Genomic DNA, 24,773 nt, shown 5'->3' on the forward strand with positions numbered 1-24,773 from the left:
ATAAATATTTCTTCGTCCTTTTACGTCATTCCGACATTTTTTTTGTTGAATTATACGAATATAATACGTTCACTTTAAACAATTCCAGCATGCATTCTAACGATTGTGCGTAACCAAAACCCGGTTCGGTGATAGATCTGTTTCTAGTTGTTAGTTCTTTCGGTTACCAAACAAAATGTTTCTATGTTTATGTGTGACCGGTAAAAACTCGATGCTAAAAGATGCAACGAAAGAGAAGCTATAGAATGCACATGGAAAGAGAGTTGTTAAGCGCCACAACACCAAGGTTAACTAAACGTTGTGATATGTCTCCTCAAAGTTAGGATACTAAAACGCTATGATGGTGTTGGTGTGACATGATGCACGTGTGGCATTCGTAAAAAAAATACTGATCCGTTCGATTACACTGCGCGACCGATCGATTGATCGGACGGCTGGTGGTCAAACCTCCGTACTACCTTCAACCACCCCTCAATACAGCCTAAAGCCACCCTAAAGCGGGTGCACCAACCACGATCACGAGCACGATTCACTGACCCACTTTAAATATGGGGCCACCGCATCCACATACACACCGGGGGTTGAACGAAGGTGGTAGTGGTATTTGTTCACTGCTCCGGTTAGATCAGTTAAGCGGTTGGCACCTTTCCAAAGTTAACGCAAAATCAAAGCCTCTACCGTATGGCGGCGCGCGTACTAACGATCCGCGGAATATTTCGTATTATACGCGAAGCAACGCCAAGACGCCTTCATCGAGCCTACATTTCGAACGGATTTCGATGTACATTGGCGCTGTTTGGCTGCTGTTTTTTTGGGGTCATTGGATTGTGTTTATCGAGCATGTTTAGGCAAAAACGAAGTAAAGGAACCGGGTCGCAGCGAGTGCACAGGACGGATGAATTTAACCTCAAAATTAGACTTCCGGTTTTTGCTTCAACCGGATGATGTTTTCGTTTGTTTTTTCGTTTTTATTGTTTTGCTGCATCTTCTTTTGGGCGCTTTCACCATGAGTTCGATTAGTATGGTTGTGAATCAAGTTTAAAGGCGCCACTGTGTCAGAGGATGGTGGGCCGTGACATACGACATTGACATTCCGTGTCACATGAACGACGTTTCGTGCTAGTTACAAATCGTTCAGCAATCATGATCACTGCCGTGCTAGATCGTGTACATTTTGTATGCCTATAAAACGATACATTAAATCATTATATACAGTTTTGGAACGTCGATTATTCGGGGACCGGACTCATGCCGGTTAATCGATTTCCACGGATAATAGTTGCTTAAATATCAAGATCATTTATTTATCTAGATAAAGCGTATATAGTATCTAAATACTATATATTATGGTTGTCCTTTTGATGCTAAAAATGATTCTGGATCAAGAAAATTATTATCAAATAAGTATTAAAATTTAGAACGTAAAATAAAATCATTTCAAAATACATCGTTTGGTGACGATTTCAATAATTTTAACCAACCTGACATCAGTACAAATATTCGTAACGGTTGAAGACCTGTCAGTTTTCGGAGCACGGTTAATTCGCCCGCCGGTTAATCCGACCCCGGATAATCGACGTTCTACTATACTTGTTATTATAGCATTTTTTTATAGCAGCTTTTCCTCCCCAAAACGTTACATTTCTCCCTTCCCTGATATAAACTTAACTAATATATATTCTTAATATACTTTGAATTTTGTTCAAATTTTGTTCATACTTTGTTTGTTCAAAATTCAAAAAAATTGTTATTTTTTAATTTTTTATTTCATTTTTTTCTTCGTTTGTACCTTTTCCAACCCATCTTATCTAATAATGTAATTCTTATGAACTTTACCTGAATTAGTTGCGGCTTTTTTTCAACTCGTTTTCCTTTCATTTGTTTTTGTGCCATCTGATGAAATGGAAATTTTTACCACGGCATAGATCGCGGTCTCGGTCTGTCAACGCACTTAACAAAACGATGCGAAGTAAAAGAAACCGTATGCTGATAAGTCAAACGCTATATTGCGTAAGCTGGCAACGACGATAATGGCATTAAAATGGAGGAGCGTCATCTAGCGAATGACATCGTACGTCTTGTTGATGTAGTTTCTAACTGATGATAACAATCATCGATCATCTACTGTGTGATACAAAATGTGTGCAAAAAAAAAAAATAATCCACACTGCATAGCGATCGTGTCAATCACCAGCACAAGCGTTCTATGATCAGAGGCTCAACAGAGAAACTTTCCTTGCGAATCGTGCGATTCAGTTGTTTCGTTGTGTTTGTTTCTTTATTTCAATAAAATATTTTCAACAGTTTACAAATTTTGCACATAAGAACAAAACCTTTTTTAATGGGTATCTTCTTTACGTACAAATAAACCTATCGTTTCCACGCAACTCGAAGTCGTCCCCTTCATGCAGTACACGCATGACCGGTTTCCAGCAGTCCATATTACGCCGATGTTTAAAGTGCTTTTTTTTCTCTCCTCTTCTACTAAATTTCTTCAACAACGAAGCGACCACCTCCGCGTTCGGTTTACCGCCCGACTATGATAACGCCGTGGTGTGTGCAGAGTCGCGTCTCCGAAAAAACGAGTATTTGCGGAGAAAGTAACTACCGCGAACTACCGCGTGCGCATCGTACACGCACCACCCTTCTTACAGTGCGGCCACATTCCGCCTGGGCGACGGCACACGGACCAACGGTTCGCGTTGGTGTGATGTGTACGTTTGTTTTCTATATTGCGTTAATTGCGTTTCCCTCCCGCAACATTTTTCGGCCACTTTCGGAATATGCTGCCTGCCTGTGTTACCGTGTCCCTTCTGCTTTCTTTGCATTCGGCTAAAGTTGGACAATGGTGCACCAATGCAGCACACTAAGCACGAAGGCCATGCCATTAACGCATGGTTAAATACACGACCACTAGCGTACTAGCGGGTGGTGGCCAAAGCAATGCACTTAAAGCATAAATGTCGGTATCTTCCGGATTCCGCTAGTGTATTAATGTTTCCTTTAAAGTGTTTTTTTATTTGCCATAGCGAGAAGTACGCCCTTGTTGTGTGAACTTTAACGCGAACCTCATACTGTGCGTGATATTCTCCATCGCCGTTGCTGTTGTTAATTACTTTGATCATTACATACTAAAGTGCGTACCGTTGAAATTCAAACACATGATTTTATTGGAAAAAATAAAGCATAAAAATGCAAGTGATTGATATAATTCTTTTAAACTTTTCGTAAACGAAGAAAAAACCTATACGAATTTAAAACAGTTCAACATATGAAAATAAAAATATAAAAACCTCGTGGTCCTGAAAACTACGTGAAAGGGATCACTAGAAGGTTTAAAAAAATTAAAACAATTTGTACGGTACTCAAAGTACCTTCAAAATGCATGTTATGAACGTATTAGGTCTCTTGTAGGAGAAATTATATGTATAAAAAAAAACAAATTATTTATTATATCTACATACAGTGGAGCGCCGATTATCCGGGTACCTTTTATCCGGCTGTCTCATTATCCATACAGCTCGGAAAGGACAGTTTCAAAGGCGAATTGCCATTTTAATTACAAAACCGATCATGGCAAAAAATAAAAGCCTCAATAGGGTATGATACAATTTACTCAAGATTTGTAAACAGATAAGATTTGTTTTGCAAAGTTTACCTAAGAATATTAACATTGAGCTTTAGAAAAAAATCCACCCATTACAGACTGAATACTAATATTTATCAATAAAAAGAGTTATGCTTATTATCCGTGATATTCGCTTATCCGGCAAGTGCTGAGTCCCGATGAGCACGGATAATCGGCGTTCCACTGTATTTGTTAAATACTTTATAAAACCAAATGTTCGTATACAGTACGTTGCGGTTCTATATCACAAATAAGTACTCTTTCATTTATTTTAAATATTTTCCAAAGGTAATGAGACATTTTTGTTAAAGAACCAAAAGAGCAAAACGATCGTAGATGATATTTTGTACAAACCGTTAACAACCTTTATGCGTTTTCCCTCCGTCATAAGAACACATGTCATGTGGAACAGAACCGTAAATCTGTTTGTGCTGAATATGGATGTGAAACAGAAACGTTTTACGGTGCTTTGCAATAATTTACATAACACCTCTTGCAGAACATAACGTTTTTACGAACCCAATCTTGCCACGGTGTGCGACGAGATGGTGCAGGTTTTGTCACTTCAAGTTTCCGGTCCCCTCCGGGTCTCAAAACCCTAACCTCACTTATGGCGAAGGCCAGGGATTGTTTGGCCATGATGTGACCGTGAAAATCAATCTAGTTCGCTTGGTTCGTGATTACTTTTTCTTTTTTTCTTCGGATTTCTCTGGTTAAGAAACCGTTAATCCACGGACCATGTTGATCTTGTGCTCGAACTGCTCGAATTAGTTGATCGCATGAAGTCCGACATATATAGGGGAGGAGGCATATATAGGGGTTGGTAGGGATGGGTGGGGTGGTGTGGAGCCAGCTTACCTTGAACGGTCGATTGATTTGCTAAAAAGGCGCAAATCTTCACGGGATTCATTTTCTAAATGTTTTAACAACCTTGCACAAACGGGCTCACCGTGTGTGCGCAGTCGAGTTTCATTATTTATAAAGATTTGGAAACGATCATCACCCGTGCCTACAATGCAAACCGGCAAAAAGAAACTTGAGAAAGGAGCGGAAATTGATCACGTTTGTCGCGATCATTTCATGCGTGTTTGTTGCGCTTTTTGGAGCTTTTTGTCGTCTCCCACGGACACATCTAACATGCGGTAGTGATGTTACCGCAGCACTTAACCCTTGCCGACTCCGTGCAGAAGTACTCATCGGGATCATCAGCTTGATCAGTTGTTCAATTAGCAAACAAACATACACGTATGGAGCGGTCAAGCATGTGTTAAGGAACATTTATCTGCTGAGCGTCCTTGCGCGTTCGTGTAGCTATTGTCCTATTGTAACCTCCAGCAGGGTAAGACGATAACCTTTCAAATTCAATATCCGAAATATACAACCATTTGACATACTGTACCGAGCGCTTCCGGTTGCTTTACAACACTATCTACGGAGAATGACAAAAAAAATCTTTCACTAATGAAGAGTACGCGCGAGTGCTGATGTGATTTTGTCCTTTTTCTTCTTTCAGGTCTGGCCGCGCTGTTTGCGCTATTTTCCAGCTTCATCTTTACTACCACCGTGTTAAACATCCTCGGTTGTGAAATATCCGATCTAAAGTAAGTAAAGACGATTCTACATCCATATCGGTTCGGGTCTTTTCATGACGCTAGCAAAACCTTTAAAGCGAGTGATCAGTCGAAGATAGCATGATAGCTGTTGGTTGGTCCGCGGCAAGCAATTGTTTGAATTTTGGGTTGGCTTTCATATTCAAATGTGTATCTTTAGCATTTACAACAATACCCAAACAGCTATGCAGCTTGTGGCCCCATACCTACGAGGTATAACAAAAACCAAATAAACATGGCACGAGATTGCTTGTGGATCTTCGGTGTGTTCGAAAAGATTGTTAGATAGTAGCTAGAATGAGCCAATAGACGCAAACAAGTTTTTCATGTTAGAACTTAAAACCTGGAGGTTATAACGTTTGACGTAAATATTATTGGAAGTAATTATCTTAAGCATAGTTCAACTACCGATAAATGGGATTTTTTTATTGAAATCTCTAATTAGGTGTTAATTACTGTGTCCCAAAAATGTCCGGTATCATTTAGCGACTCACTGATGAAGGTATGAAAGGAAATGATATGAAAATTTTAAGAAATAGAAAAAAAACCCGTGTTAAATAATGTTAGGAAAAAGAGCCTTACAAACAACTCAACTCCATACAATCAGAGTATTCATCTACCTTGATAGACAGGAAAGATACTTAATCAAATTTAAAAACCTTGACGCATTTGGGGCTTGATTGATGCAGTTGACATTGAACAGCTTAATTCATCCATTACAATGCTGCAGAAAAGTTTAAAATAACCAGCCGTGGTCAGTGTATGCGTCTTAAAATATTCATTTTATTACTGTTTAGGTTGTGTACAGTGTCACAAAGGAAAAAAACCACCTCAAATCTATCTAACCTTCATCAGTAGCTTAAACCTTACAGTTCAATGGTACGGATCGACAATAATTTGGTTCCACAACTACCAATTGATTGGACGACCAATATTCCGAGTTCCGACATTTATCCCCCACATGACTTCTAAGTGATCTTGAAAGTGCAGAAGAAAAAAATCATACTTTAACAACCTTAGTTAGTTGAAAGTTAGCTTACTACCCATAGGTCATTTTCCCCTTCACATTAACGGTTAGCCGGGACAATACACTTCTCGGTCGGAAGTACTTGCTCTCTTGATTGAAAGCGTTGTTCATAATGTAATTAACAATTCTCTTTGTGTGGTGCAGGTTTTTGCCTACAGAGTCACAAAACTTCAATATAACTTAACTCCTTCCCGTTGATCGTTACAGAGACGCGCTGTTCCTTTTTCTGCTGCTGATTGACCTGTCGAGGGCCGGCATTCTGGCACAGTTGGCACTGTGCGGTGCCAACCAGTCTGAGGTAACGACCAACATTGCGCGCGGCATGGAAGTGTTCGGACCGGCAATGTCGCTCGACACGCTCGTCGAAGCGCTGGTGATTGGCGTGGGGACACTTTCCGGTGTACAGCGGCTGGAACTGCTGAGCGGTTTTGCCGTGCTTTCCGCACTAGTCAACTACATCGTCTTCATGACCTTCTACCCGGCCTGTCTATCGCTGATACTGGAGCTAACGCACAATGGCCGCAATGGGGTACAGCAGCTTAACGGTGAAAGACTGATCAGGCACATGCTGCTGCAGGAGGACTGCAAACCGAATCCAGTCGTACAGCGCGTCAAGGTGATTATGTCCAGTGGGCTGTTCGTCGTGCACGTCATGAGCCGGTTTCCTAACTCGGACAAAGAGTCGGACGCGGCCGAACAGATCATTGCGTCACGGGCCCACGAGCATCTGGCCGCAATGAACAAGACGGATACGAGTGAATTCTCCGAAATGATCATGCAGTAAGTAGTAACAGGAAAACTATGTTCTATATGTAAACAGCAAAAGCACAACAATTGTTTCACCGGCAATGAACAATGTCATAAATCTCTTGTTGGCCCAATTCTGCCCAATATACCAGCGAGAATTTCTGTTCTTCTCCTTTACTGTCTCAATCGTTTGTATCACTTTTGGTCCAGCTGTTCCGCCAAATCACGTTCGTTCGCAAAAAATGAAAAACAAGAAATCTCAAATGTTATCTTACTCCTCCTACGAGGCGGAAAATTTATTGTAGCGAGTTGCTGTTTTGTATTATTTATATTTTTTTTTGCAAGAAGCCGTTCACCATCATCTCTTGTCAACATCGAAGTCAGCTGACGATCTTGACATAGTTTTTAGTACGCCACACGTATATGTGCGTATATGAGCGCCAAAGTTTGTGTTGATTTTGCTTGGAGAAACAGTCGAAATGATCATAAGCACCTCGATTATAGTCTATTAAGATGTCTATTAAGAAAACAGGAAATGATCAAAATAAAACCAGTGTTGGTTGGATCTGATTCTGATCTGATCTGAAAGAATCATTAGACGAAATCAATGATTTTGAATCGGTAGTAATGTATTAATGTATAAAAAAGGATAGAAAAAGGATGGGTCCTCTTTCTGAGAAATTACGCACATTCCTGATTTAACGATTCAAAAAAAAATTATTTCTCTAAAAGAGAATGAGAATGGAGAATGGAAATGGAATGGAATGGAATGAGAGAGAATGGAAATGATAATCTTAGGAGATGCACAAGGAAAATAGTTAAAGGAGGAAATAAACTTTACACCATCAATGAGTATATGAGTGTCAAAGGACAGTTCCAACTAAGACCTGTTGCCTTAGACCGGGTTTGGGGTTAGGGAATGAGAAGACGCATTGGGACGCCTATCAAATGGCTTTAAGCAGCCAAGCTCCTAGTCTTACGATTTCACGCACTTTCATTCGAATGATGTCTAGACTTATTTCGAAAGATTACGCGATGAACGCCACATAGGCATGTCCGACTCTAAGTTTTGTAACGGATGTACTGACATTGACCACATCCTCGAGTCATTTGTTGAATCAATTGCACAGGTCCGAATCACTATTCACTTTCATTTTTACTCACTAGTACAGGGAAGGAACTTCACATTACCGATAATAACAATGCGAAACAACCAAAACAATGTTTCACGGTGTCCGCGCTTATTAAGGAACTTTGAAGAAATCGAGATCGACCACAAGATCAAAATCCCTGCTGCGTAGATGTTATGGGAGAAAGGAGTGGGAGAAGAAAATGTCTCCCATCCTTACAGACATGCTTGTTCATTAAAATATTTGGTCTGTTATGGTCGATATTAAGTTTAGTTTATACATAAGATGTACGGAGCATGCGGCCATGCTTCTCAGAGTTTGAAGAAACATTTTAAAATTCACCATGCGTCTCCATGAAGGATAGGATTTTAGGTTGTTTTTTATATTTTAAATGCAAAATTAAATTTTATACTCAAAACTAACTTATTTTCTATAATATTTGAGTGAAAATTTTCGTTCAATGTGTATAATGTTTGTTAACGGAAATGTGTAATGTATAAAAGTCGCACATTTTAACTCAACATTCTCTTTGTATCGATTTCAGCTTGCTGTCATTCAGTCTAGAGCAGATCTTTACGTACATTCTCATCATCACACTCGGTGCCAAATTTTTGCTGTTCGACCGTTACCACCTCTCTGATCATCTAATACATGCTGTAGCAAATGAACAGGAAGTAGCCGCAGCTGCGGCACTGAATGAAAGTAGACAGCAAAAACAAGGACCACCGGCCATCAGTACACCGCCGGTTACATTCACTCTGGCCGAAACCGTCATGGTGGAGGAAAAAGCCACCCAAAGTGAGTTGAGTATGATCGGAAATGATCGAATCGGGCGCAAGGTGCGAAAGCACACGTTGGTGGAACAGAATGCGGAAGGTGAGCAGCTGCACGAAACGGCGAGCGACGATGATGAGGAACAGGTTCTGCTCGACAGTGAGGAAGACGAGGTTGAGCGCGAGCCACGACCATTGGAGGAGTGTGTTCAGATATTGCAGTACGATGGACATGGCAAGCGGTTGACCGACACCGAGGTGGAAATGATTGTACGCGGTTGTCGTAGTGTATGTCCGCTATATAAAATCGAAAAAATTATTGATGACGCTGAGCGAGGAGTTCGTTTGCGTCGTTCGATGCTGCTGAAGGATGCAGGATGTAATGCTGGATTGTTGAAAGAATTGCCGTACCTCAACTATGACTACTCGAAGGTAATGGATGCGTGCTGCGAAAATGTGATCGGATACGTGCCGATTCCAGTTGGGTATGCTGGGCCGCTGCTGCTTGATGGCAAGAAATACTTCGTACCGATGGCGACTACCGAGGGTGCCCTCGTGGCCAGTACAAATCGCGGCTGCAAAGCCGTCTCGATCTGTGGCGTTACGAGTTATTGTGAGGATATCGGAATGACACGTGCCCCATGCGTTCGGTTTCCGAATGTACTGCTAGCGGCTCAAGCCAAACGATGGATGGAATCAGAGGTAAACTTTCAGCGTATTAAGAAAGCATTCGATTCGACCAGTCGGTACGCTCGCCTACAGGACCTGTACATTGCCATGGATGGGCCGGTGCTGTATATTCGGTTCCGCGCTTTCACCGGCGATGCAATGGGCATGAACATGCTGTCGAAGGGTACGGAAAAGGCTTTGCGCGAAATTCAAACCGTTTTTCCCGAGATGGTGATCATTTCACTCAGCGGCAACTACTGCTCGGATAAAAAATCAGCTGCCATCAACTGGATCAAAGGGCGCGGCAAGCGTGTCGTTTGTGAAACGATCGTCCCGGCCGACAAACTAGAGCTGATCTTTAGAACAAACGCACGTACACTGGTGCAGTGCAATAAGCTGAAGAACATGACCGGATCGGCCGTAGCAGGTAGCATAGGAGGCAATAATGCGCACGCGGCCAACATGGTTACTGCCATCTTCATCGCGACCGGACAGGATCCGGCCCAGAACGTTACCAGCAGCAACTGCTCGACCAACATGGAAACGTGTGGTGAGATGGGTGAGGATCTGTACATCACCTGCACGATGCCATCGCTCGAGGTAGGAACGCTTGGTGGAGGAACCGGACTGCCCGGACAGGGAGCTTGTCTCAATTTGCTCGGTGTGCGCGGTTCCCATCCGACGAATCCGGCTGAAAATTCCAAACAACTGGCCCGCATCATCTGTGCCACAGTGATGGCCGGAGAACTGAGTCTTTTGTCGGCATTGGTCACTAGCGATCTAGTCAACAGCCATATGCGACACAACAGGTACGTCTTCAGGAGTGGGGGAAAAGGTGTAAGGGTTCCAATTGGACATTATTTTAATTACGGTATCTGTTCTCCACCATTTTTTTCACAGATCATCGGTAGCAATAAATCCAAATTTGCATCCACCAACGCCGGCGCTAGTGAAGCCTGCGAAGGAAGGAGAAGCAAGTACATCCTCTTAACGACTAGCCGCCCAACGGGCAGTGACGAGATGACACTCGATGCGACAAGGATCAAGCACTCATTTCCACACGCTTCAACGAACGGTTCACTATCATTCTGCCAAACACGTAACTGGAAATCGATAGTAACCGATGGGAACACATACATGAAAGTATAGGTCTATAATTTATTCTAACAAAAGAAAAATCATGAAGAAAATGAATAGTAGGATGTGGTTTATACGGCGGATAGTTTTTGCCCATTGTTGCTCAATTCCGATACCGTGCCGAGGAATGAGAGAGATACGGCGCAGGATGCTGAAACATATGGGAAGCCTTAGAATTTGACTAAGGCAACTGCAAAGAAATGGAACACTATTCACATTAGTTTAAGGATAATTTTGCATAGATTGTAAATAGCATTCTAGTAAGTTGGCTTGGCTTCCATAAGCACAAACAAACAAAAAACAAACAAAACAAACAAACAAACAAACAAACACAAACAAAACAAGCATCGCGATCTTCTACTTATCCTGTTCGCTGAGTTCAAGCGCGAACAGGTAAACGGTAGTACATTAGTAGCTTTAAGGAAAAATAAATTCATGCATGTAGAAGAAGAAGTTAACAAAAAAACGAAACAATTACACAAGAAACAAACATGCGACAGAACAGTGCAACAGTAGCCTCAGTTTGTCGCTCGTGACGGGTCCGTTTGCACTTTTATCTCACTATGAACAAACAGTTTCCAATGCAACTTTTTCCGTACTTTCGGCGAGATATGTATATTTAAGCCAAAACGTGTAACGCAAAAAGAAGCAGTGCAAACTGTTATACAAAGGAGCAAACGTAAACGGAGTGCAACGAAATTGAGACTAGAAACCTCTACAAATCAACAGACTAGGTAAGGGATGATTTTATTTCATACGGATGGTGTACTTACTGTTTAGTTAAGCCATTTTCCGGGGTTACGTAGTACACCGGCTCGTAGAGGTTCTTTATTTCCTGCCGCAATCTAGCACAGAACGGGGTTCTTTATTACCTTATTGCCAACAATATTCGTTCCTTAGTACGTTTAACGTCATAAGGCCAATTAGATGCCTCGTGCACGCCACAACGCTTGATTACCATTACCTGCGGCGGCGGCAGTCGATCGATTTGCTAGGTAGATCGTTTTTGTTACCACGATCTATTGTTATACACTGTTTGTAAAAGGCGCACGGTGATAACTAGGACGAATCGTCTGCCGCCGGTCCTTAGAAACCGTTGTGGCCTGGACGGAAAGTCTATTGGAAAGTGGCGTTTTACGCGTTTTAACAGTCGAAATTGACCGATCAAACAGTATAACCGGTTAAGCAGCACCACAAATAAGGACCCAACCCGGTCTGTGTTACAATCTCTACGGGAGCCTATTCAACTACGGATAATCCAAGTCACACTGTGCGAACCACACTTTAAGCATGGCGGGACAAAATCGACAGCGGTTGTATAACCAATTAAGGAAGAAAGGAAGAGTAACTTTAAAGTGCAATACTAGCTGCAAGGCTCGTATTCATCAAAACAAACGCGAGAGATAGAGACGAGGAGACATTTTTGTAAGCTAGGTTTCCCGATAGTTTTTCATCATTTCTATATTTGTGTCCTTTTTTGTCGTCTGCAGTTGGTGTAGCAAAGCAAAGGTTGAGCCTGGTATAAAAATACTTTAGTTGAAAGGATGCAACTGATATCTAAAGTTATTGACACAGAGGGCGAATAGTTTTGATCGAAGAGCAGGAAAAAGTAGGAAATATTGAGTTTTTGTTTTAAAATAGCAATCTTTACCCATGTTTCAAACTGGTACTCTAAATAAAGCGCTTCGTAAACCAGACCATGATTAGTATCATGAATGAAGATGTGACCAACATGAGAAAAATGACGATATTTTCGCGTGCCAACCTAACTAAAAATTGGAATCTTTTGCAACTAAAAGGTTATTCTGAATACTGGAAATCAACTGTCTTATACTTATCGAATCCTAACTAAATGCGGGCGTTCCTAAAAAGATAAAAAATACTACGAATCCGCATTAGGTTTCTTTTCCATCTAAAAATACTAAAATTACTTTCTGGAAATTGAATATTTTCTGTAGCACGATTGATGCATTTAGCGAATAGTCGTCATCAGTGCTGAGAGGAAAAGAAAAACATGACCTACATATTTACCTTACGCTTGAACGTCGTACCGTTTATTACATGCATTTATTAAGCCAATTTCAGTTACGTTAACCGATATTCCACATGCGCGATAAGATGCATTAATAAGGAAGCTTGGAAGGAGTAAACAATGTTTCTCGCTTTCGATTGTTACATATGTTTGCATCGCCAAAAGATCCGCAAACTTATACGCTAAATACGATGCAATCGAAATAATGAATTCTCACAAACCATCGCCACCGCCATAGAGCAACACCGCTCTGGGATTACACTGTAGGACGGAGCTGTATTGGTCACTTGTGAAATCGAATATCGGTAAACGGCAATCGAAGATATTAAAAATTCCTCCCCATGTATAGGCTCGTGTCCGGCTCAACGACCGGAATCTCTACGAAACCAAGTTTCGCATAAAACTGATAAAGAAACCGATCGTTCCGATTGATGCACACATGGACACCGAACGATGAGCCGTAGCAGCGTAAAGCCGCCAGCAGTACCGTCACCACACGCTTGCACACAGTCTCATCCTCCAGGAAATGTTCCTTCAAAATGCGGCAACACATCAGCGATGGATGTTTGGCGAGTACGGCAGCTGGATATTCGTTTTTAAAGTTATGAAAATAGTTAATACTATCACACACCATCTGTGATGCTTTTCCCACAGCTGGAGACGAAATGTCGCCAGGATTAACTTCACTGCTGGCTACTTGTTCCGGCGCTGCAAGCGATACGGGATACTTTAAACACATCTCCGGTATCCAGCAGTGTTCCATGTTTCGGATAAATGTTTTTGTGTCTAATGCGGCACATGCGTAACCTACGATCTGCTCATTGTGATCCTCGATCACCATACAAAATTCGGGTGCCATCGTTAGAAAGGGACCGAGATAACGGTCCGCTATCAGATGCGTGAGCGTGCTCTGCGTTGGGCGCGCATCTAACACATCGCCATCGTTTGCCGTTTTGTGACAGATATCGTACAGTGTGGTCTCGTCGCTGAACGTGTACGGACGAATCGAATATAGACGAACGGAAGACGTTTCGGGCGTTTTATACAGAAACAAATCATTCGCTGCATCCAGTGGTATCAAACGCTGCAGATCGGCTACCAAACCACCACGAAATATCCACGGCTCCTGGTCACCGGACATGAACGTTTCCTTCCATCCTTTGCTGAACCCTTAAAGTAATAAAAAAAAACATTCATATACTAACTCTGTTGCTTTTGTTTGCCTCTGATCACGACACCAATTAAACTTACAATTGTATCCGCCTTGGTTGAAGGAATTGATATTTGGTGGAAAATTTCCCATCGAGAGCCACTTGACGAAAGCGCTTAATAGCGATAACACGCCAGCAATGTCCCAAACGTACGAAAAGAGATCGTAGCATAATTCCTTGTTTGCACAGCGAGATATCTTTTTTGTTAGCAGGAAAATACTTTGACATAGACTTTGAAAAGATTCAGAACGCCGAAGCCATTCCTGGGCATCACACTTGCTCAGATCTCGTCCATCGATCGTTGAACCGTTGGATGTTTCTGTGATATCTTCCGCTTGTGGTACGGTAGAACCCTCGGTAGAAGTCGTGCCTGCAAGACTGCTTCCACTGGCTGTGCTTGATGTGCGCTGCTTCCCTACACGATTAGTGCGCTGGGCACAGAGGACGTACGCATTGTTTCGAAGCCAGTGAAACTCACTCAACAGTTGTAATGCTTTCGAACCGTGTTCAAAGGGTAGATAAAACAGATCGCACAGCAACATTATATCTACGGCGGTGATCTGTTTTTCACAATTATTCCTGCAACAAGAAAGTAATAATTGTAGTAAATCATTAATCAAACTGTTAGACTTAGGCACCAAAGCAACTCACTTGTCTTCTGCCATTTCTAACGATGTGTCGGAACTTTCAACCTGCATCGTTCCGGAGCAAGTCTGAAAAAGTAATATTGATGATAGCTACATGATCAAACGATACTATTTCGATCGGCTTCCCACCCTTTAAATACTTACAGACGTTGTTTCCGACATGACGATATCATCGAAATGGCTTTTCAGCTGATGCCTGGGAGAGGTTAAGTTGCTGCCACATTCCATCGGTTCCGGCACAACAGTTCCCGTAGCGGCACTTACCGAACTGAACACAACATCCGTCTTACCGTCATCTTCGTCGACCATTTTATCCAACACCGGTTGCGGATTGACTGGCACCTGTTCATCGCTTACCGTCATCTTATCATCCGGCTCTTCACTTGCATCAACCATTTTCACCTCGTTTTCATCCAGTTCCAGCATTTTTTCTTCCTGCTCTGAAACACCATCCTCTTCCGCAATCGTCTGTGACTGTTCGTCTGGTGCTGTCCGTTGTTCGTTCGACTCGTCATGTATTACGGCATCGCCTTCTAGGGGAGGTACGGTACCGGATGAAACTTCCTCCGAGGAACCATCGTTCGAATTAGCCTTATCCATATCTACACTGGCAACCTGCTCGCTACGGCTTGCCGTTCCTTCCGGTTCCAAAGGTTTAATGTTTAACAGCGGCACCGCAATACTGGAGATAGGAATCGTCGGCGGTATGGCAATGTGGTTCACCGCGGCAGCCACTGGATTTGGCAGAGATTCATTGGTGACCACCTTCGTAGCGGAGACGAGCGAGTTCATGATAGGGTTGGGTAGTGATTCGGCCACATTCGTCACGCTGCTACACACGTCGGCAAACAGCTGCAGCTGTGTAGTATTGACCTCCGGCATCGGAAGAACCGTGGCAGTGGTCGTGGTGGTTGTGCTGGTCGATGTCAAGGTCATGCAGGTATTCACCGATGGTATGATAGGAATGATGGGCATCACCACTAGCGAAGAAAACAAAAATGGAATTGTGTTTAAAAAACGAATCGAAAGAACAGAGAGCACCGACCAGTAGGTATTAGTTACGAATGACGTTCACTTACTTGTCACAGCCGGTTGAGGTTTGGTGATCGGGCCCCATGCTTCCTTTTCTTGAAAAAACTCAGGCAACCAGTTAGCGATGGCATTTTTAAGCGCCAACCGTGGATGGTACACATTTTCGGACAGAAACGCCGGGGCATCACCCTCACAGATGCCCTGTTCGTTCTCGGTCTCTAGCTTAATGTCGGGCGAAAGTGAACTGGAAATCTTCGTATCCGCACTGCATTTGCTCCAGAATGCCAACGTTTGTATGGCGATTGCGTTAGCGTGAAACTCACAGTTAGGATTCGTTACGACGCCCCGGAGCAGCGGTATCAGTTCTGGCGAGCGTCCACTGTACGGTCCCAGAAACACCCGCTTCTGATCGTAATCGTTCGCGTGCAGATTGTCCCAAATGACCGGTGGTCGTTTAAGCACCTCCGTAATCTCCTCGATAGATTCGATCGTAAGCACCTTTGAGATTACCTTCGGTCCGGTCCATAAGATGTCGATCGCTTTTACCAGTTTCGAGCCGAGCGTGTTTAGATATTCGGACTGCTTGACCGTAGGCGAGGCACGTGAACTACAGTACTCCGTCGGGCAGAAGATAAACCGGGGACAGTTCAGATGGTTGAAAATTTCATTCGTAACCGAAACCTGTGCGTGTGCGAAGCTTTGAAACACTTCCTTGTCCGGTTTCGACATGTCCGGTTCGATGTCATCAAACAGTAGCGCAAACGCTTTGCACCCAAACTGCGATACTTGATCGAGCTTACGCTTCAGGACGCTGACCTCCTTCGCGCTGCTGTACGTTATATCGAGACCGGGTGACAGGGCGTAGTAAAAATTGATGCCTTGTTCGTGTGCTGCCGTTATCAGCCCGGTCAGATGATCCGCCTCTTCGACGGTGTACAGTTCACGCCAGTATGCCCGATGCTTGTAATCGTCCTTGGGTGCATAAATGTACGAATCCATACCCCATTGCTTCAGCTTGCGAAACAGATCCTTACGTTGCTCCGTTGTCCATGGCCGACCGTAAAATCCTTCCACAACGCCACAGATGAATCCTTCCGCCGGGGTATGGATGTTGCCGGGTACTTTCACCGCTTCGGCCAGCAATTCGGGCGCGTTGGTGGTGTTAGTGGTGGAACCGACGATATTGGTACTGTTCTCATGCAGGTTGATCTCCGAATGGGCTGGTTCCGAGGGCGCATCCGTTACCGTTTCAGCCATATCGCAATCGATCGAGATTTGGGCCACCGCTGTTTGTTTGCTTGGTTGCGTTCCCCGATTCACTACTGTCGCACGAAGCACAGGAAAACGATACAATAGTCTTCCGAACACGGAATCTTACGGTTTCGCTTATGCTCATCCGATTTTAGAGCAGGCACAATCGCAAACCTTCCAAGAGCTTACAAGCTATTAATGATATCTCTACAAACCACACCGACGGCACACTGTGGGCCTTAAAATGATCGAAATAATAGTACACTCAAACCGCAAGTAATGTATTTTACGCTATTGTGTGTAAAAGTTTCCGAAACACCGAAACTGCTAGCCCTGTGACATTTGACGCAGAGAGCAGCTTCTTTGTTTTGACAGATTTGCTTTTCAAAAGGAAAAAAGCACACCCCCCATCCCTTCTTTTACAGGTGACAGTTAACCATGTCAACAATCGAGTTGGAGCAGCAAATCTCCACCAGCAGCCCGATTATCGATGGCCACCGGCAAAAGGCTACCTCATTATCCGGCAAAATTCTTATAGGAATAACCGGTACGCTTTCTGGCGATTGAACAATTACAGTAAGGCTAACTGATTGTCGTTTATGTTACCTTTTTTTAGGTGGCATTGCAGTAGGCCTTTCCATCGTCTGCTATCCTTTCGTAGCTCCGGCACTTCGCCGACACTGTCTACCGTTTGTACCGGCCACACCGAATCAGATTCGAAATGTGCTTTCGTTTGTAAAACCATCGACCACTGGAAGTAGACTGTTGGACATCGGATCCGGTGATGGGCGTATCGTTATAGCGGCGGCACGCACCCAACCATCAATAAAAGCGGACGGTGTGGAGCTTAACCCATGGCTCGTTTACTTTTCCCGATTGGCCGCGTTACGCAATGGTGTTTTCAACCGTACCAGCTTCTTCAGGAAAGATCTATGGAAGTTTAGTATAGCACCGTACGATCATATCGTGATTTTTGGCGTGGAGCAAATGGTAAAATAATACATAATAGCTTATTGATTTTTGATATGGTCAAAAGCTGAACGATGGTTCTTTTTCAGATGGAAGATTTGGAAAAGAAAATTCTATCGGAAGCAGCACCGGGCACTACAGTGATTGCTTGCCGTTTTCCGTTTCCCTCCATGAAAACGGTGGATCGAATAGAAGAAGGGGTTGATTCGGTGTGGTTGTACCGACCGATTGCTAAACCCAGTTCTCAGGGCGTTCCAAATGGTGTCTAACCTGCATGGCCACACGGTAGTATAGTAGTATTTTTGTTTTGTGTTTTATGCAATACATGTATGAAGAAATTGCTCTCTCAGTCAGTTAACTAGTCTTTTGTTAAATTTATTATTTAAACGGAAGGTACGGTTAATATGAACCGTGCATTACAAATTGCTTACGCTATGGTAAATTTCCCCCTTAAAAAGTAATACCAAATTCAGTGTCTTTAACCAAATTTTTCCCAATGGCCACAAAAAATGGGAATGGAAAATAGATAAAAATAGAGATACAACCATCATTGTGAAGACTAGAGCTACGATTATAACTCAAAATTAGATTAATCCCAAAAAGGAGACGGATAGAGAGGGTTTGCACTACTCCGCGGGAACTTCGACGTTAATTTCTTCTCGATTTTGATTCCACTCGTGCAGATCGATGCCAAGCTGAGATTTCATTACTTTCAATGTGTTTCCAATGATTTGTTTATGGTAAACTTGTCGTATGTTGAATCCTATTTTAAGGTAAATTTCTCGCACATCCTGATCACACTCGGAGGTGACCGTTTCGATCGCATAAAGCTGACTATCCGAAGCATATTGTAACACCCGCTGAATGAGTTGCTCAGTCACCGGCGTTAGCCCATACTTTGGGCTAATGGCAAGTCGCGTAATAAATCCAGCATTGTCCATTGCGAGATGGTTTCGGCAACTAATTGTACCGATGATGTTCTTTCGCATCTTTCCCAGTTCCTGCTGGACTTCAGGGCCGGGTCTATCGGTGTAGCATCGTTCGATGTTAGCAGCCAGTGGCTTTGAATTAATCGCCAGCAGTGGTTCGTAAATCTCTGCTACCCAGCACAATTTGTTTGGTCGGAGGGCCAACTCTGTCGACTTGTTGTAGTAGCTACCGTACACTGTAAACCATATCAGCATTATGACGCACGGTATGGCCAGAGCACACATGTAGAGGGGTATGCCGAAGAAGATAAACATCAGTGCCCAACCGAGCACGATTAGCTGCAGAGTAATCTGGGAAAAATAATCACGCATACAGCAATTAACGTCTACATCTCACGGTTGATATCAAACTATACGCAATAACAAGAACGCACTGGTCACGATTATTACCTCTCTAAATAGACAAGAAACAAAAGCTTCCCAAGCACCGGACATCACAAACTCTCGAATAAGGCGCTGTAACGCCACATTATCTTGAGTTTCATGCTTTCGAATCACAACGAACGGTTTCATCCCATTCACGATTTTATTTAACCGGGTGCCGAACTGTGATTCAGATTGTATTGTTTATTTTTATGATTTCACAGGCAGCCCCTCTCAGCAAAGTGACAGCTATTCCCGGTGTAAATACTACGCACATTGTAAGGTTTCGTTTCAAAATGATTGTTTTTTAACTTTCAACTCAAACCCATCTAAATGATTTTAGTAATACTATAAAATATTTACATATGTTTCAGTAGCATTGTTATATTGGTAGCAAAAGCATCATAAACTGTTTTGTATGAGAAGTCCAATAACCTCGGCCTTCAGTATTTGTTGTAAAACACCGAAGGTCCTTGAATGAAATCGGCTTAATGAGCTTCCCACCCTCGTCATACGTGATGACTAAAATAAAGTTTTAAAGCCACTGTCTCGTAGGCATAATTATACAGGTTGTTAAACCAATAACAGAGAAGCTTTATGGAGGTACAACTTTCAGTATAAAACAGATGTATTAGTTAAAATGTTGTAAAGTTTAATTAGTTCCACAAATTGCTAATGCAGCTATGCTTGATTCGTCAACATTAACCACGTGAGGCAGACCATAAGAAATAGTTATGAACAACTGTGAGACATTTATTAGTCAAAAGTTAGCCTCTCAATGAAAATATAAACAAAGAGTAAACAATATGTTCGCTTTGCGCGATATCGTTTAATAACTCTCATTCTTAAACAATGCACACCAAAGTAAAAGACATCCTTAGGATTAAAATTATCGTCCCCTATCCCTGTGTTGTGTGTGTGTGTGTTAAAAAAAGGGAACCGGCACGCGAGTGTATTTTTCGACTATTGCGTTTCTATTTTTTTTTTTCTATTTTAGTTTCATTTTCACAATCAAACGAAAGAAGGACACAATATGCGTTTCGGCGAAGAAAGTAAAATTGCCAACAAGCATCTCTATTGCATTTTGAGGATTGGTGGATGGTGCTGAGTAAGCGGGTGGTCTCACTCTTCCTTCCCGATGACAAAACTTTTCTCCAATCGTTTCCATCTTGGCTACCCTACCGCTGGAGCCCTGGCATACGACAGCTTGGATGACAAAGTGACGAAAATGATCCAGATTAGAGCGGTACGGAGGAGACCGAATCGCGCACACATCGTTACTGCTTCGATGTCTGATAGCTTTCTGGATGGCTGGATGAATAATTGTTAGTTCGCTTTAATTTCAGGCCCATTTTTCTGCTTTTTTGACGGTTTGTCTGCAAGCGCCTGTTTCCCGAACGGCTGCTGTTCACTGGTAGTCATTACTGCGCAACGCGAGCTATCACTATCCGTTACCGTAGTCTGGGTGTTGTCCGCATTGGATGACTGAGTCGTTGTCAGTGTTGTGATAGGGATTGCCGCTACATCGGCAAATACCACTGCCAGTGGATACCGTTTCTGGCAAACCAGCTTGAATGCCTTCAGTTCATTGTCGCATTGACCAAAGTATCCTGATTTCAGCAACAGGAATAATTTTGTCGCTTTCTGCAAAAGAAGAAAAAAATAATAGAACAGAAAACACAGTGTTTTATACAACTTTGCTTCAATGTGTATGTTTACAACAATGTTAATTACCTCCAAAGGAACCTTCTGATTTACTACGATTCCCCCCATAACAGTGATCGCTTCGTCGCGTCGGCTTTCGTTCAGTGTGTACATTATCTTCGCCACTTCGTACACTGCGTCCGGGTTATCGCGGTTCGCCTTTAGATAGGCATCATTTAACGTGATGGCGTCTGGCTGACCGTGGAACAGATTTTCCCGCTCTCGATCGATTACGATACGAACACTTGGGTCGACGGCATTATCCGTGGATGCGAGACGTTGCTCCAACACCCGATAGAACCGAACGATGCAGCTGTGAAGGGTCGCATTGTTGGGGTCAATTTTTCGGGCACGCTTCAGCGATTGTAGCATCAACAGCAGCTTGTTACGGCGCAGGTAAATTTCGAATGCCATCAGATGCGTTTCGATATTGTCTTTGGCCAGCTGTTGCAATGGCTTCAGAAATTCTATTGCCTTCTCCAGCGGATCGTCTGGACGGGCGAGCTTCTCCGGTATTAGCTCATCCAGCTGTGGTGCCTCGGGATCACCATCCTGGTAAAGCTGCTTCTTGCTATGCTGTTCCTTCTTCTGATTTTCCTTCGATTGAGCATTCTCCTGTTCGGCCTTCTTTTTCTGCGCTTTTCTTTGCTTGTTACGCAGCTTCTTTAGCTCTGGTGCTGGCAAGTTTTCTTCAAAAAAAAAACATACAAATCATAAAACAGTCAAGAGCAGCGTGTTTAGCAGGTTTTCTACAAATGCTTACCTATATCCAACTCTTCGACGGCAGACTCGGCGGCCAAAGGTTTATCAAACAGACGTAAGTAAACCTACGAAAGAGAATAGAATTAAAATACAAATTTCTGATTAAAGTTGGTATTGAGATTACTTTCATACTAATGTAGCAATTAGAAGGTAATTCAGAAACATATTTCCCCTACTTTGAATTTCCTCAATTCCTTACCTCAATTGCACATTTAGCCGCTTTGAAATAAAATGGATGTCTTCGCAAAACATCTTCAAGCCGTAGTAACCCCACGTAAGACCGCAACGTCATCTTCCGCATGCAGTACGTATGGAAATCGAACTGATCTTCAATGATCTCCGAAAAGTGTCGATCGATCTCGTGGCATTTCTTCAACGCATCACCCCACTTTTCCAGCCGCTGGTACGCAAGTGCACACTCGGTCTGGAACCACATGCACTGCATTTCGTTGAGATTTTCCATCGCCGATACACCTTCGCGCGTAAACTTGGCGCATATCTCTTCCGCCTCCTTGATTTGATTGGCACGTAGCATATACTTGGCGCACTTAGAGTTGATGTACCGATCCGCCGTGTCAAGACTTTGTGCCTCGTCTAGCCACTTTACCGCTTCCAGCACATCGCCCGCATGTTTGTAGATCCGGCCCTTGGTCACAAACAGTTCGATCAGTGTGGGCGTATGTTCAATTGCGGCGTTGATAAAATCCAGCGCCTTTTCCGACTCTCGCAAATAGTCGTAATGCTGTGCGAGGTAGTACATCGTCCAGAGGAGCGCCGATGCTGGTTCTTTCCGTACGTCCTGGTTAGCGGCGTCTTCGGCAGAAAAGTAGCCGCTACTAATTAAATTTTGATAAAAGCACTCCACCAGTTTGCCAATTATTTTCACCTTTTCTGCCTCACGGTACAGAGAGCGCAGGTTGACGAATAGCGGTGGGACCCCTTTCCGCAGGTTTCGTCTCAAGTGCTCATCCACCAATGTCTTGAACGTGTCCCCGGTAGCAATATCGAGCGGAAGCCGTCGGGCGCAAAACGATTGCGGATACTCTTCCTGCATCGCACGGTACGCCTCGATCAAATCATTCACATCGATCAGCTTGCGCGCTTCCATCAGCTTTCGATAATACTCCGTGTTGTCTGGATTTCGTTCGATCAGCTCTTTATAGATGGGTACCGCTTCCTCGTGACGCCCAAGCTTAAGGCACAGTGCGCCCATCGATTCCTGCACGGCCAATTTGTCCAGTATCTGCGCCCCGCAATCCTTCAAATGCTGCAGCGCCTGGTCGTAATGTCCTGCCTCCTGGATGACGTTGTTCTGGTACAGCAGCAGTTCACTATGCTTGTAATCAAACGTGTCCATAGTTTGTGACGATAGGAACGTTTCCAGTATGTTCATGGCGGTCTCGTAGTCTCCGAGCAGATGGTAACTCATCGCAAAGCCAATCCAGCTGGCGTGCTGGGATGGTCGTAATTTGAACAGCTGGTGCCGTGTTTCCCGATAGCCCTCCAGGTCGCGCATTTGTATTTGCAACAGTGACAGATCACGCAATATTTGAATGTTGTCCTTCTCCCATTTGAGCGCGTTCCGGTAGCACTTGATCGCTTCGTCGTACTTCTTGTCGGATCGCTGCAGCAGCCCGTACACATGCCAGCAGACATGCGACTTCAGATCGTTCCGCAGCCCACGGCGAACGTGTTCGTACGCTTCATCCTTGCGTCCGAGGCAGTTTAACGTTAAACCCTTCATGGCTAGTGTTTCGCCATGCTCGGTGAACTTCGGATTAGAGAGTATCTGCTTGGCCAGTTTCAGTCCATTTTTGTATTGTTTCATTTCGTAACATTTCTGAAACATAAATGGGAGCATGTTAATGCATTGTTTTTAAACCGATTTCAAGCTACGCATAACGTGTACAAAACATCAATACATGGTTTTAGGGACAATTCAAATTGATGGGGAGAACCCGTAATCTGACTGTCCCCTTGTACTTAAATGTATTTTTAATCTGGCGGAAATTTTACTTCTAGATATCCATATTCAGAGGTGATTTGACAGCCGACACAAGGTTGAGGTTATGTACGCTAAATACGGCACCGTGCACTTCAAAGGCACACAACACAAAACTCACTTAAACTGGCCATCACAAATGTTTCACAACTTGGAACTATACCAAAATGCGAAAGTATTATTCAAAGACGTCTTTGAAAGGAAATATACACACAACACAGTCGGTATTACCGTAAAAAAGTGTCATTTTTTCACTCTTCAAATGCTTTTGTCTCGTTCCTGTCTGTTGATGAATCGCATGCACACATTCTACTGCTATCGCACTCACACACCGATTACGGCGGACTGTGGTCACTTTGATTTACCCCTCGTTCGGGACAAACTTTGTACTAATTATTGCACATATTTTGCTTTCCACTATACTCACCAGTATCTTACGGAACAGGGCACTTTCCTTCGGTGGCAAAGGGTCACTGGAAGGCATTTTGCGGTATGTGTGTCGTTTTCGTTCCGTCAGAGAAATCCGTTCAACTAAATGAATCCAACACGCAGAGAATCACGGGAAGGAGAAGGCGTAGAACAAAGAACACGTAGAAGCAGTTGCTAAACTCGTCGACCGTGCACGTTTTCTGTTGGAGAGCATAAGCAAAGATCTCAGAAAGATGCTAATGTTCGACGTAAAGGACCCGTCTCCAGTGGACCACCGTAGAAGGGTAGCACTTTGTCGTGCTATGAATTTTGCAATCGTTCTGACAGCAGCAGACGACCCATCTACCGAAGATGTCTCTGCACACACAAAACTAGAACGGAACTGGATGGTTGCATTAATTGCAACTCGCTTCTTCAGGTAGTGATCACTAATCTGTTAGAACCGTATCCTCGTTCGTACGAGCGTATTTAATTCGGTCGCATTTAAATATGCACGCACCTGTATCATCCAACTGATCCGAAAATAACGTGATAATAATGATAATAATAACGTGGTAATAATAAGATGAACGGCAGTGAAGAAAAAACGATATCAACGATAAGTTGAATGTCAAAATGTGTACACTCGTAAGTTCAGGCGCTAACCATTTGAACGGAAAAT

General features: G+C 43.3%; 5 protein-coding genes across 5 annotated transcripts in view; 2 read left to right on the plus strand and 3 right to left on the minus strand.

The window, feature by feature from the left end:
- The window catches only part of LOC125765774 (3-hydroxy-3-methylglutaryl-coenzyme A reductase), a 34,020-nt gene extending 21,602 nt beyond the window's left edge, over positions 1-12,418 (plus strand). The window contains exons 3-6 of the mRNA XM_049431237.1: positions 5,142-5,229; positions 6,473-7,045; positions 8,687-10,393; positions 10,485-12,418. Of these exons, the coding sequence (XP_049287194.1) occupies positions 5,142-5,229; positions 6,473-7,045; positions 8,687-10,393; positions 10,485-10,575 (2,459 nt within the window). The 3' untranslated portion in view covers positions 10,576-12,418. The remainder of the gene's footprint in view (positions 1-5,141; positions 5,230-6,472; positions 7,046-8,686; positions 10,394-10,484) is intronic.
- A 329-nt stretch (positions 12,419-12,747) lies between these two features.
- LOC125765765 (protein O-GlcNAcase) lies at positions 12,748-17,237 on the minus strand. The gene is made up of 5 exons (XM_049431220.1): positions 15,691-17,237; positions 14,756-15,591; positions 14,616-14,677; positions 14,005-14,543; positions 12,748-13,923 (listed from the first exon to the last, which is right to left on the minus strand). Exons 1-5 carry the CDS (start codon positions 16,898-16,900, stop codon positions 13,079-13,081), a joined length of 3,492 nt encoding a protein of 1,163 aa, XP_049287177.1. The 5' UTR covers positions 16,901-17,237; the 3' UTR covers positions 12,748-13,078.
- Positions 17,238-17,305: 68 nt separating this feature from the next.
- On the plus strand, positions 17,306-18,221 carry LOC125765826 (ATP synthase subunit C lysine N-methyltransferase). Its single transcript, XM_049431316.1, has 3 exons — positions 17,306-17,441; positions 17,511-17,884; positions 17,953-18,221. The coding sequence occupies exons 1-3, from the start codon at positions 17,333-17,335 to the stop codon at positions 18,130-18,132; spliced, it is 663 nt and encodes a 220-aa protein (XP_049287273.1). The 5' UTR covers positions 17,306-17,332; the 3' UTR covers positions 18,133-18,221.
- On the minus strand, positions 18,218-19,421 carry LOC125765825 (uncharacterized). The gene is made up of 2 exons (XM_049431315.1): positions 19,243-19,421; positions 18,218-19,143 (listed from the first exon to the last, which is right to left on the minus strand). The coding sequence occupies exons 1-2, from the start codon at positions 19,363-19,365 to the stop codon at positions 18,490-18,492; spliced, it is 777 nt and encodes a 258-aa protein (XP_049287272.1). The 5' UTR covers positions 19,366-19,421; the 3' UTR covers positions 18,218-18,489.
- Positions 19,422-20,166: 745 nt separating this feature from the next.
- Positions 20,167-24,727, minus strand: LOC125765776 (N-alpha-acetyltransferase 15, NatA auxiliary subunit). The gene is made up of 6 exons (XM_049431238.1): positions 24,612-24,727; positions 24,111-24,312; positions 21,881-23,521; positions 21,683-21,746; positions 20,950-21,608; positions 20,167-20,859 (listed from the first exon to the last, which is right to left on the minus strand). The coding sequence occupies exons 2-6, from the start codon at positions 24,165-24,167 to the stop codon at positions 20,542-20,544; spliced, it is 2,739 nt and encodes a 912-aa protein (XP_049287195.1). The 5' UTR covers positions 24,168-24,312; positions 24,612-24,727; the 3' UTR covers positions 20,167-20,541.
- Between the last annotated feature and the right edge of the window lie 46 nt (positions 24,728-24,773).

Source organism: Anopheles funestus, chromosome 2RL (assembly GCF_943734845.2).
Source record: "Anopheles funestus chromosome 2RL, idAnoFuneDA-416_04, whole genome shotgun sequence".
In the NCBI taxonomy this organism is placed as follows: domain Eukaryota; kingdom Metazoa; phylum Arthropoda; class Insecta; order Diptera; family Culicidae; genus Anopheles; species Anopheles funestus.

What these genes read in the sequence shown, in the direction of transcription:
- LOC125765765 (XM_049431220.1), bottom strand. Translation starts at nt 16,900, where the DNA reads ATGGCTGAAACGGTAACGGATGCGCCCTCGGAACCAGCCCATTCGGAG. An exon ending in TTAGAAATGGCAGAAGACAA is followed by an intron (nt 14,544 to 14,615) that starts GTGAGTTGCTTT and finishes TTCTTGTTGCAG; the next exon opens with GAATAATTGTGAAAAACAGA. An exon ending in CAACCAAGGCGGATACAATT is followed by an intron (nt 13,924 to 14,004) that starts GTAAGTTTAATT and finishes TATTACTTTAAG; the next exon opens with GGTTCAGCAAAGGATGGAAG.
- LOC125765826 (XM_049431316.1), top strand. Translation starts at nt 17,333, where the DNA reads ATGTCAACAATCGAGTTGGAGCAGCAAATCTCCACCAGCAGCCCGATT. An exon ending in AATTCTTATAGGAATAACCG is followed by an intron (nt 17,442 to 17,510) that starts GTACGCTTTCTG and finishes ACCTTTTTTTAG; the next exon opens with GTGGCATTGCAGTAGGCCTT. An exon ending in TTTTTGGCGTGGAGCAAATG is followed by an intron (nt 17,885 to 17,952) that starts GTAAAATAATAC and finishes GTTCTTTTTCAG; the next exon opens with ATGGAAGATTTGGAAAAGAA.
- LOC125765776 (XM_049431238.1), bottom strand. Translation starts at nt 24,167, where the DNA reads ATGCCTTCCAGTGACCCTTTGCCACCGAAGGAAAGTGCCCTGTTCCGT. An exon ending in CCCTGTTCCGTAAGATACTG is followed by an intron (nt 23,522 to 24,110) that starts GTGAGTATAGTG and finishes TTTATGTTTCAG; the next exon opens with AAATGTTACGAAATGAAACA. An exon ending in CGTCGAAGAGTTGGATATAG is followed by an intron (nt 21,609 to 21,682) that starts GTAAGCATTTGT and finishes TTTTTTTTGAAG; the next exon opens with AAAACTTGCCAGCACCAGAG.
- LOC125765825 (XM_049431315.1), bottom strand. Translation starts at nt 19,365, where the DNA reads ATGAAACCGTTCGTTGTGATTCGAAAGCATGAAACTCAAGATAATGTG. An exon ending in TTTCTTGTCTATTTAGAGAG is followed by an intron (nt 19,144 to 19,242) that starts GTAATAATCGTG and finishes TATTTTTCCCAG; the next exon opens with ATTACTCTGCAGCTAATCGT.